Genomic DNA, 12,612 nt, shown 5'->3' with positions numbered 1-12,612 from the left:
CTAGTTTTGGGGTTTCACTGTGGGCACTTCTCTGGCATTACACATCTGTGCATTTATTAATTAGAAAGTAACAGTCTGTAAATAATTGGCTCAAAGTTAATAACATTGGTTTGTCATTGCTTGTCTCTTAATAGATATATAGGAAACGCTGCAGGATGTCTGTTGAAATAGACTGGACAAAAACTTCATGATTTATTCCAGTTCAGGTAGTTGATAGTGATGCAGGGGTAAAAGATTTTCTTTAAACCATGGACTCTTCAGCCTCCGTAACTGGGGAAGTCTTTTTATTTTAAAGAGTTATTGAATTGTCAGTAAATGCTTTCAACTGTGATAACTGTGCCTGTCATCTTAACAAAAAAATCCCCAAACAAACAAAAAAAAAAAAACTCCAGTTCCCCTTTATTTTTAATATCTAAGGGTGGATACCTAGGAGGGGAGATGGCAGAGAGTTTTTAAAAGGTAGTGCTGCTCAAAATTGAAAATCCTAAGTCTCATGAAGGAAAATGGCTTAGCTTTATATTATTAAAGCTTGATGTTTCATTAGCTTTGGAGTATCTTTAGGTTGATGTTCAAAGTGGGAGTTGCCTGTATTGATGACTTAATGCCCAGACCCAGAGAGGACTCTGGGAACAGTGTGGTGTCCAGGCCCCTTGTCATACTGTGCCATCCGCCAGAGCCTTCCAGTGCTTGCAAGGCTTGGAGTCCCATCCAGTCTGCCTGGTAAAGTTCCCTAGGACTCCAGCAACGATGGGGCTGTTGCATTTGTTTGTGTGCCCCACCTGGGTGAGGTCTGCTGTGATCCTTTTAGGACAAAACAGTTTCTTCCCTGTTCACATGCGCAGGTTTTCTTCCAGGGGAAATCTGCCAGGCAGCTAATATGGGGAGTCAAGGAGCAGTTCCCTGTCTGCACTTGGTGGTGGAATTCAGGTATTACATATTGCCTCCATCTTTTCACAGCTGAGCAGCTTGAGGTCTGCTTTTTGTTTGAAGCCTTTTTCTGGGTACTTGATCTGGGCATTTATTCCATATTAAATCACCTGAAAAGTACACTGTGGTGTGTGTGCTCCAAATGTGCCTGTAACCTATCATTACTGATATGCTCACAAAGCACAGCCTCGTACTCAAAACCACAGCTGGATGTATGTGAAAGTAGTGCCCACTTCTTTAATAGTTCTATGGCGAGAACTGTTAATCAGCTCCCAGCATGCTGTTTTTAACACTTAAGCTCTAGATTACATGTGGGGGAAGGTGCTCTTTCTCCTTATATTTTACTCCTCATGCAAATTGTGCCATTGGATGCCAAAGCATCTGTGAAGAGGTGGTACACAAGCATGCAACCCTAGTCCAGCGTTTAGAGCAGCCATTGAGGGGAAAAAAGGGGAGCTGTGGGTGCCAGTAGTTACTTCCAGGACTGTTTTTCATTTAATCCAATTACTTCGGTGCAAAATATGTAAACTTTACTGGAACAAGCATGCTTCTAGAGACTAGGACAAAATGTGCATTTAAAAAAAAAAAATCCCTCAGGAAACCTGAATACTCGGTTACTACAGATATGAATTTAAAAGTTTTTTAGGTTACTTCACAGCCTGACCTCCTTCCTAAAAGAGCAGGTAAGAGAGAGGACAAATGGCTGGTACCAATACAACCCATCTGTGAGTATGTGGCATGCCTCCCACTGGGCCTGAGTGACAGTCTGTATTGATTTGCTACTTTCCTTGTACTGTTTCTAGCTTTTGTTTCAGAGGTTCCTGGTTCAGTGGCTGTATTTCTAAAAAGTGTCTTCCAGAAACAGCAACTGAGGCAGGTATTGCCTTTTGTGTTTGAAGCTAATGCTTGACCTTCTAGCTGATTCGAAAAGCATGAATTGTGGGTGTTAAAACAGTCTGCTGGTGCTTAAGACTGAAAGTCTGGGGTAATTTCAAGTTTGGTCTGGTCTGAACTGAGTCTTGGAGAAGGCAGATGAGGGTTTGCATGTTGCTGCTCTCTGCTCCCAGCTGGGTTTATACTCTGTGGAGGTGTTCAAGGCCAGGCTGGATGAGGCTTTGAGCAATCTGGTCTAGTGGAAGGTGTCCCTGCCCATGATAGGGGGGTTGGAACTCGATGATCTTTAAGGTCCCTTCCAACCCAAAGCATTCTATGATTCTGTGATCTCAGAAGGAGAAAGAAGGTATCAAGTTTGCAGGGAATCACAGGTGCCTCTTCAGAAGAGCCACTTTTGATAGAGGGTGGTGGAATACAGCACTGAAAGCTTGGAAGCATAGAACTTGGGTTTAAATGAAACCAAGCCATATTCTCATTTCCTTGCCTGAACACAACATATTGTAATTTTTTTTTTTTAAGGAATTTGAGACTTGGAATTTTTCTGCTGTCACCTGGCCAGGCAGGCATGGTAAAACTGACATGAGCAGGCTTGAGGTGCCTATTTAGTCACAGCGGTCTGCATGAGCAGGCAGCTCAACTGGTGTTAGATGCAAGTCCTCTCTCAGTAAGGAATATGCAATGTAACAGAGGCATGTGGCCAGCTTGGAGAGATGCTGCAAGGCATCCACTGCTGTGGATTCCTTGAACCTCACAAGGAGGACCACTCTTCCTGCTAAAAGTTACCACAGTGAGAACTCCACAGTTGCATTTTGTTTTATTTAAAAAAAAAAACAAACAAACGTGATGTACTTCCGCTTTATTTATATGTAGGCTGTTTGGAAACTTTGTAAACCACATTGGTGATCTACAGACAAGCTACAGTGAGGCTGGCGGACCTAATTTGTTTTAAGGAGTTCCATTAATGTATAGTCTAGAGAAGCCTCATGTCCATCTTTAGCTTAGATTTTTTTGCTATGTGGGGAAATCATGATCTGACAGTCTTCCTGTGTCTAGAGTCTTTGCAGCTCCTCTTAACCTATATAGACTCTGGCGAGTTTAGTAGCCAGTGAGCTCACTGCCCTCTGGGCATTTATGAATGTTTCTCGGTCATCTGTTTTTTTTTCAAGAAACTTCTAGAAATGTATGATATTTGAAAAAACCTTCACTTCTGTCAGATTGGGTTGAAACTGAGTTTTAAAGCAGAGAGAAAGAGGGAAGGGAGGTGGGGGAAGACACAAACACAATTGCATAAATTCGTTAGCCTTGGAGAACAGGCTACAGAGGGCAAACTGGGGCTTTGATTAGTGTGATGGATGGAGTCAGTCGTCAGGCTTTTATCAGTATTGAGTTTAATGCCACTTGAGGCCAAGAAGTCCTTGAAGGTTTGTAGAGGCCGATCAGAGAAGACCTGTCCACAGGAAGAAGATGCTTTGTTAATAGCAAGGGAAATGTGTACTCGGCGTTGCTAGCCCTAACATCCATACATCCTCCCCCAAAATCAGTGGGAATGTAGCCACCACAAATTCATAGTTGCTCTGTTGTGACCATTTCCCAGCACATGGATTACAAGTGGTAGGAGAAGGGAATGCCTTATTCGTGGCTCAGACCCCTTAGAGCTACCAGGAACAGCAGCAATAGCTCTGGACAAAAGCAGGGCTCCTTTTGTGTGTCAGGAGGTTCCTGAATGCAATTCCATATCCACAGGGAGATTTTTCTGAAATAACAATTCATATTTCTTGCAAAAAACAAACTCTGGTTCTCTATTCCTTTTCACAGACCCTTTCCTTCTCTCACTTGCCTATTCCATAACAGCAAACATGGCAACAACTTTTTGTCTGCCTTGTTTTGTTGCCATTTACAGCTTGGAACAAGCAACAGCTGGTTCATTCTTGTTATGTTTTGCCTAGTTTCCGACATGCTCTTCAGCAAGGAGGGGGATCCCCTGAATGCCTTGGTCCATGCCATGGCTGAAGCAGCTGGAACATCCAAAACTCGTAGCCACAGGGAACTATGAGGTGGCCTGAAGAGCTCTATCCACCCCACTGCAGAGAAAGCTGTTTTGAGCAAGGAAGCCTACATCTTCCATTCGGAAAACAGTCCTCGGGTAAAAGTGCCCAATGCCCCATCCCCAAAGTGTTTGTTACAAGTGCGACCTTCAAGGGAATGAAAGCCAAAAAAAATAAAAGGCAAATATATATTTAAGGCTGCTGCTGAAGAACTGGATCTGGAGGGAGAGATACCTAGACCTGGGGGAGTATATGAGAGTGGCTGTGGGGGCATGGCAGTAGTACTTCTGTGCTTTGACTGAAGGGTTACCTGGCAGGTGTTATCAGCAAAGGAGGCAGGACTGCCCCCCAGTCCGACTGATGGACTTGCCTTGCTGACATCCACAAACTGGGGAATGTGGCAGCATCGGGTCTCAAAACGTGAAGAGCTGGACCATGGCCAAGCTGTTCCGTAGGGAGCCACAATGAACAATGGCTGTTCTTCTGTCTTGATGGAGAGGTTCTGTGATGTCAGTGCCAGGATGGCTGGGGATGATGATGATGATGTGAAGCACTCTGTGCTGTCTGCACAGCAGAGTGGACAGGCTGGGAAGGGGGTGCACAGTTTTGTCTGTGTTTTTGGGACAGAAGCAGTCAAAGGAAATTACCTTTGTTAATGTAGTTCACTTTGAAGCACTCTGTGCATATTTGACCAACTATTTTTTCTGTTAGTTTTCTTCTTTTTGCCCAAGCCTGTGATGGCTCATGCCTGCTTGCTTTGTGGCTTACTGCATGTGCTTTTGCACTACTGCAACCGTTGCACTTCAAGTCAGGTGGACCCATCTCCAAGAAGGAGGGTGCCCTCCCCTCAGAGCTATTGCCTTGTGGTGGCTTGACCCCAGCCAGCACCTGAGTACCCTCACAGACAGTCACTCCCCTGCCCCAACAGGACAGGGGAGAGAATAAGAAAAACAGAAGTGAACAAATTTGAGGGCTGAGATAAAAGCAGTTTAACATGTGAAGGAAAGAAGGGAAAAAACCCAAGTGGTACAAAGGCCACTCACCATCTCCCCTAAACAGAACCGATGCCCAGCCAGTCTCTGAGCAATGGCTACTCTGGAAGATAAAACCCCCACCCCTTCTTCCTCTTCCCAGCTTTTATTGCTGAGCAGGATGTTATGTGGTTTGGAATATTGGACAGTTGGGGGCAGCTGTCCCACCTGTCTCCCCTCCCAGCTTCTTGCCTGCCCCTAGCCTGCCTGCTGGGTGGGTAGTGGGGGCAACAGATGAGACCTTCATGTTGTGCAAACACTGTTCAGCAACAGTGAAAACATCCCTGTGTTATCAATACTGTTTTAGTCATAAATCTAAAACATGGCACCATACCTGTTGTTATGAAGAAAGTTAACTCTGTCCCAGCCAGTCCCCAGTACATGGAGGGAAAACTTCAGTGTGGGGCACAATGTAATGGAAAAGATTTATATTTTTTTCTCTTAGGGAATCCACAAGAGAGAGATCGCAGATTTTGTTGTGAGCCCGCAAGGCACAGAAAGCTGCTGGACTGAGTCAGCCTGCAAGAATGGACACAGCTTACAAAGGCCTAGGGAGGGATGGTATTTATTTACAGCACTTTTTTTTATTCTTCTTTATTCAGCAGGTCTGAATTCCCAGTTGTTGTAAATTCTGGGAAATGATGGAAATTATCAGCATGGTTCAAATGTTGCCAAATTCTGTGCACTTTTTTGATAGGACACAAAATTGAAGTATTCTTCTAGGAATACGTGTTTTCCAACTGCGCCAAGAGTGTGTGCTTGACTCAGAATATGATTATTCCATATGGGGAATAAAGGGTCTTCTACTGAGGAAACGGACCAGTTTAAACCAATTAAACTGGCAAGGCTTCTGCTTAGAGCAAGCGCTCCAAAACCTAGGGGAAAGCTGAATTTTTGCAGCATGTTAGGCTAGCACGTATCTGTGCGTGCAGAGAAGTGACTAACGTGTTTGTTCAATTTGGCTCCCTCAGCAAAAAGCTGTCTCCCTGGAAGCGTTCCTTCAGGGAGCTGCTTAGTGCTGGGCTGCCTCTCCTGGACACCAGTCCATCATGCAACGGGGGCTTTAAGTGAAAGATTAGGAAACACAGAGTTAAGAAAGAAGTGAAGTGTAAAGAATGGTGTTGTCATGATCCAGCCTTTGGAAACTTCTTGGATGCTTCAGGTGACAGGCAGCTAAAGCATCCATGCGGTCTTTCTTCTCCAACTGCTATAGTTTGCAGTTCGTGTTTCATCTCTCTTTATCCTGATTCTCCAGCTCCAGAAGTCACGGACCCAGCCAGCCTTCCTCACCTGTCCCTTCCCGGTCCTCTGTGCTTGTCCAGCTCCAGCAGTGCTTTCCCCTACCAACCTCCTCCTGAAGCCCTTGACAGCCAAAATCTCCCTCCCAGCCTTTGGTCTGCATGAAGACTTGGTCTACAGTAACTGGCTGGTGTTGCTGTGGCAGGAAAGTTGGTTGAACTTGGGGGTTCTTAACACAACTCCACCAACCAGCCCCCTTTAATCCACTAAATTTCATTAACAAATGCCCAGTCTCTGATGTATTCTGATGCTCAGCCTACTCTGTGTGTATGGATTCCAGTTTCAACTGGGGATAGAGGCGACTTCATGGTAGGAAATTATGTTTGGGGACTGTGTTGGATGCTATCTGATCCTAATTTAATTTTAAATAGCTTATTTTGTTGTTTTATTGCGTTTTGAGATAGACTGAAAGTTTGCAGCTAAGTGGAAAGGATGCAAAGGGGAGTATTCATCAAGGATGACCTTTGGGTTATTGTGCCAGGGAGGGGTAGGAGCCACTCAGGTTAGATGCTCTGCATCTCGGCAGTTACTTCTGAAGTCAGGTTTCTGTTTTGAGCCTGGAGAATCCTTTCCTTTCACAGGCTTTGCAGGTAGGCGAGCTTCTCTGCACTGAATTTAGCTTTTGTGAACATCGGTGTCCTTGCCTCAGCAGGATCTGTTGAAGTGCCATGCCACGCAAGTTTGGAGGGCTGTGCGCAGTAGGTACAGAAACAGCAGAGGAGGCAACAAGGCAGTGCTTGAGTTGAGAGGAATTTTTTTTTCTTTTCCTCCAAGAATAGTTGGATTTATTTGTTGACAGAAATCTGCATGAGCAGGCACATATGAAATGCATTGGCTTATATTATGTATTCTCTATGCCAAACTAGATGATACAATGTAATTTTGCAATTGATTGTAGGAAAGCAAATGAAAAAGCCCGTTAAAAAAAAGGAATCTGTAGTAATACAATTGGAATTGAACTCGCTGCTACAAACTCTACTAAATAATGGCAACCTGTTTATTGTATCAAAAAAGCTTTATTTCTATTACACTTTCTATATAGTGCACTACTAAGTAATGATAATTAAAAAAAGTCATGGTGCTTTCTTCAAAGCCCAGCAGTTTCTTTACTCTTTTTTACTCTTGCTGTTTTACATGAATAAGAGGAAAGCAGGATCATTCTGCCTGAGGGAGGACTCAGCCTCACCCAGTGCAGCCCTATAGGCACCAGCTCAAGCAGGATCAATGGCATCAGTAATCGTCATAGTTGACACCTGCTCCGTGCCTGAAGGTGTGTGGATTTTGTGGGCCAATTGGTGAATCTTCATCGTAGTGGTGTTGGTAGTAGCCACCATAGTATTCATTACGAGCACGCCCCAAGCTTGTCCAGTAGGACATGTCATCTTCAAATTTCTGCCAAAAAAAAAAAAAATTTCCGAGCTTGAAACTTTACAACGAAGAGAGTGAAACAGAGGGGTGCAAGATGCTCCTTTTGTCTCTTTCAGAAATTCAGATCCTTTGCATATTTGTCAAAACAAAATCTTTAGATCTAAGGGGGGTTGTGATGGGTACCTCCCTTCTCTATGGAATTATCAGGGTCCCAAGTGCAGGAATTGTCCTGCCCAGCCCCACCTGGGACCCACTCCCACCCCCTCTGCCCACTGCTTAACCTGAGAGCGCCTGCAACTGAAACACATGCTGAGCACCTTTAATATGTCCATTACCTTTTCAGTGGTGGACTATAAAAACATTTCAACGTTTTGTATTTTAGAGCTTTGGTTCTCTGTTGCCCTGTGGCTTTAGTCACCATGTCTTTGACTGCAAAGTGGTGCAAAAGGCTTTTACTTTTTGCCTGGGATCTTTCACTCCCATTTTGCATGGGTACAAACAAACGTACAGTGCAGCCTTCTAGCTACGGCAATGCAGTAAGCAATTCAATTATGCACACAACAGCAGAGGAAAAACTGTGTGCAAGGGTATCACATAATTGCCAAGCTAAAGCCTTTCCATCTGAATGACTCTTTGGAAATATTTTTTGGCTGAGATTTGAAAAAAAAGTTTTGCAAAATACACAATGGTAAGTATGGCCCGAGTCCTTTGCTGGAACAAACAGTTATTTCATTGTTAAAACTGTGTCTTAATACTCAAGAAAACCTAGTAAGTGGATTCATTGTATCCCACAACAGGCCTCATTTCAGGTTTTGAAATGCACACAGGAACTCAGAGGAGTGCATGGTTTGTTACTTACCTCCTAGTATTTGCCCCCAGTCTTCAGTTTCTGAGGCATAAAAACCACTTTTCCCATTTTTCCTACTGCTATTGGGGGAGGGGGATATGGTCATGCTGTTAAAAAGTCACTTTTATCTGCGTAATGTCCAGGAGCAACAAAAAATGTATCTTTCATTATTTCAGCCCAAGCAAAAGATTATTTTTCTAGTTGTTCCAGCTTTGAAAATGAGTGCATTCATCTTCCAAGCAATCCAACTACCACAAAGGTCCAAAATGGACTCCAGCTTGCCTGTGCCAATGCAATCTCATTAAACACATTCATGCAGCTGACAGAAGCCTAGAATTCAACATCTATAACTATTTTTACCTCTTGTTAACGTAGAAATTATTCTACATGTGGGACCGCAACAAAATGAACATTTTTCACCCTATTTCAGCATCTGTTTAGTAGAGGTTTTTGCAGAGCTGGGAACTATTGATTCCACTCCAGTATTTTTACAAATTAACTGGTTTTAAAAAATGTATCCTCATTTGAAGGGAGGTTGGCTGCACATTATCCAGTGTTTTTCCTTTCACATTTAAAGTCAAGGCACAGCTGCCCGTGCTCATGATGGTCAGGAGCTGCTTGCACCATGGAGGTCCATGCATGCATTAGGTATGTAACGTTAGCGCAATTTCACTGAGGAATGCCAATCACAGCAAGAGTGTTAAAAAGCAAATTGATTAGGTTGAGGCTGCCAAATTAATTTCCTGAAATACAACTGACTGCTTTGGGTCTTGCCACCTATTTCTCAAAGCAAACTTTGGTTGCAATTTATTAAGCTTAAGTTCAGTAGCGGGCGAGAACTCCACGCAAGCTTTTAATGTTATTTTTCTCTCTTAACAAAATAATGCAGAAATCTCTAACAAACACAGAGCCCGACCCTTGAAAGCCTTCCACTCACCGCCTCATCGAATCCCAGGTACAGGAACTGCTGGTACCACTGCTGCACGTCGGGCTGGCTCCTGTCCCACAGCTGGCGTCTTTGGCGTCTCAGGCTGCTCAGGAACTCCTTTGCCGCCCTTTCTTTCATTGACACCTCGGGCTTCGTGGCAACAGCGGCTGAAATTTATTCCCCCCAAAAAAAGACATTCCAGGAAATTTTTAGTCAGCCTGAAGCGTACTGCACCGAAAAATGTTTCTCGTATCGTGCCATTACCTTTGTGCTTGGCAGGGTGATGCGTGTCACAGCAGGAACAGTAATAAACCCAGGAATCATCGATAGGATTTCTCAGTTACCCTCATTCTCTATTCTGAGCTCAAAGACAGAAGCTAAAAAAGGATTTTTTTTTTTAAATAAACCCAAACTGAAAGAGAATGAACACAATGTGTCCTTTGGGGAGAGAACAGGAGACCGGCCTCTGCATGGTGCTGTTGCAGAAATGGGAATGAAGAGGAGAGGTGAAGTTAAAAAGCCTGAAGAAGCTGGAGAAACACTGATGACTTATTAGGGTGAAGGAAGGCACACATAAAAAGTCAGATTTTTTGAATCTCTTGTGTTAAAAAAAAAAAAATAAAAAAAAGGTAGCTTTTAAATAACGAATGTTACTAAAGGCCATGTATGCCTGAAAATAAAAACCTATCAGGCTTTCACAGCACACAGCTTGGTGGATGCAGGGGAACACCCTCAACCTGCCCCACCCAGCCATGCCATCTGGCTTGCCCAATGCCCAAAAGGCAGGCACTTGGCTGGGGCTGGGGCAGATGTGGAAGTGGGGTGGAGATGTGAAAACCACCGAAGCAGAAGCTGGGCAGACTCACAGGGGGAGGTAAAGAACAGGAGCAGGAAGGAGACTCAAGAGGTAAAAACGATAGATGAGTTGTCACAGAAGAGTGGGAAACAGCAGGCTGCCCTGCGGTGATGAGCTGGAAACTGATCACTCACCGTGCGCTCGAGCTGGGTGTTATTACTGGGAAATGGGACAGCTGAACAAATGTCGCGTGAATGCGCCTTTGCACAGGGATGCTGCCAGCAAGGGAACCAGCACTGTGTACTTAGCCTGCTCGCTTTAGCGCACAGCTGGAAAAGGGGAGTGAGGCTGGAATTAAGGGGCTGCATATTCCCTCCATCATCAATTCAAGGCTTTGCAGTTCTTCCTGGTCTAGGCCATATTGTCTGCACACTCATGGATCACAGAATAGTCTGGGATGGAAGGGACCTTTAAAGGTCATCTAGTCCACCCCCCTTGCCATGGGCAGGGACATCTTCAACTCGATCAGGTTGCTCAGAGCCCCATTCAACCTGGCCTTGATTGTTTCCAGAGATGGGGCATCTACTACCTCCCTGGGCAACTTGTTCCAGTGTGCCACCACCTCATAATGAAAAAATTCTTCCTTACATCTAGTCTGAATCTGCCCTCAAGAACCCTCCCCTTGGGTGGTCCCTCTCACTGAGGAACCTGAACAAACAAGCCAGCTGCTGCTGGGGCACAGAGAGGGGTGCTGTTGGAAGCAGTCAGACCTACCTGCATGCAAGCACTGCAGAACAGTGAGGTAGGGAACCTGTGCACAAGGAAAACAGCCGTGGATGGGGCACACATTTTAGGGCTGGCAAGAGGTGGTGGATGATGCCAGGAAAAACCCAGGGAGATGTTAGACAGGCTTGCAGAAAGTGGGAGCCCCCTCTGTGGGGGGGATAAATGCTTTGTCTCAGCCATAGAGCAGGTTGAGGGAAAACAACCAAAACTTCTGGGGTGTTTCAGGCTGTCCCCCATCTGCTGCAGTGCTGCCAGTCCCTCGCAAGCTCTGTTTCCATCCCCTTCCCTCAACCAGCGAGCCGTTCGGTGCATCTGCCTGCTAGAGCCCCAGCCATTATCTGTCCTGTAGAGAAAGGAGTCTTCCAAGAAGGAACCACACGTGGTTCCAAGAGGACAAATGGAACAAATCAAGGCATTGCAATCAAGCCTGGTTTGCACATTTTCTCCTCTGCACCTGAGCCAGCAGTATTTCTATGCATTATAATTCCTTGGAAAACGTTGTGACTTCCCAGAATAAACCAGATAAATATGCCACGTCTGCCATTCAGACACTGGAAAAGGTAGGTGCTATACACTGCTCAAAGCGAAGTGCAGGTGTACTGCCTGAGGCTGGGAACCCTGGTTTTCAGAGGGGGCTACAATAAGCAGTGACTCCAGCCCTGCCGGTATGAAGTCACAAACGGACATGCAGGCTCAGGATCCGTATGCACAGGAGGTTTTGGTATGGTACGTAGTGAGAGAGGTTGTGGACTACCAGCTTTGAACAGGGTGTTTATGACCTGCTCCTCTGACTGCCTTCTTTGAGAGTGACAACACATTGGCAGCTTTGACCGATAGCAACTGACTCAAAGGGAAAAGAAGGGAAAGCGTTTTGCCGTCTCTTTACTTACCTTCTCGTTTCTGGAGCATCTGTTTAAGCTTATTTCCCCTTGAAACATCTAGACAATTAAAAATAAAACACTTACCACAAAGGAAATAAAAACAAAACAAAACAAAAAAGATCATATCTCAAAGTATTTTTTTCATAGCTCCAGCCCAACAGTCAAAACTCTGCAGCAAGTTTCTCCCAGTGCCTCCTTTTGCTCCATTTCCACACTTGAGCACAACATACACTCCGGGGAAGCTTCCGATGCTCCCGCGCCCTCCCCTCAGCCCTTCTTGGCAAGAGAACCCAAATACTGGCCTTCTTCGCTAATTAAACTGTAATATTTTGCAGCAGAAGACCGCAGCCCGTGCAAGTACCGTGTCACACCGTCCAGGATAACCCCACAGAGCAAGGGGCATGTTAACAACCAGGCTGCTTCTAATGTTTTCCTCGCAGCCCGTCCATCCCAAAGCACATCAAGGCTCTCGTCCTGCCGAGGCCCTTTCCCAGAAGGGACCCAAGGCTGTAGCCCAGGGACGGGCAGTGCAACAGGAGACCTGCAAGTGCTCGGCTGCTCCGAAAAGCTCTATTCATTCCGAAACAAGCTCTTCAAAGAAAGATGCTCAACTTGCACAAGTTCTGGAGTGACCGAAAGTCTTCACCCACGCGGCCACGCGTGAAGCTAGGGGAAGGCTTTTCCCTGCTCCCCAGGACGCTTTGGGTTAGGTTTTCCCTCTCCGCACCCCGCATCCCGGACCCCGGCCCGCTCACTCACCGGGGGCCGCGCAGAGCAGCGGGAGGAGGACGAAGAGGAGGAAGAGGAAGG

General features: G+C 45.4%; 1 protein-coding gene across 1 annotated transcript; it reads right to left on the bottom strand.

The window, feature by feature from the left end:
• Positions 1 to 7,426: 7,426 nt before the first annotated feature.
• Positions 7,427 to 12,598, bottom strand: LOC104460323 (chromosome unknown open reading frame, human C2orf40; the record flags this gene model as incomplete). Its single annotated transcript, XM_010086552.1, has 4 exons — positions 7,427 to 7,588; positions 9,349 to 9,506; positions 11,812 to 11,859; positions 12,562 to 12,598. Coding segments are annotated over 4 exons (405 nt in total), but the record flags the coding sequence as incomplete, so codon positions are not given.
• Between the last annotated feature and the right edge of the window lie 14 nt (positions 12,599 to 12,612).

Source organism: Pterocles gutturalis, unplaced genomic scaffold, assembly GCF_000699245.1.
Source record: "Pterocles gutturalis isolate BGI_N339 unplaced genomic scaffold, ASM69924v1 scaffold11096, whole genome shotgun sequence".
In the NCBI taxonomy this organism is placed as follows: domain Eukaryota; kingdom Metazoa; phylum Chordata; class Aves; order Pterocliformes; family Pteroclidae; genus Pterocles; species Pterocles gutturalis.
This window is presented reverse-complemented; position numbering and strand designations above follow the sequence as displayed.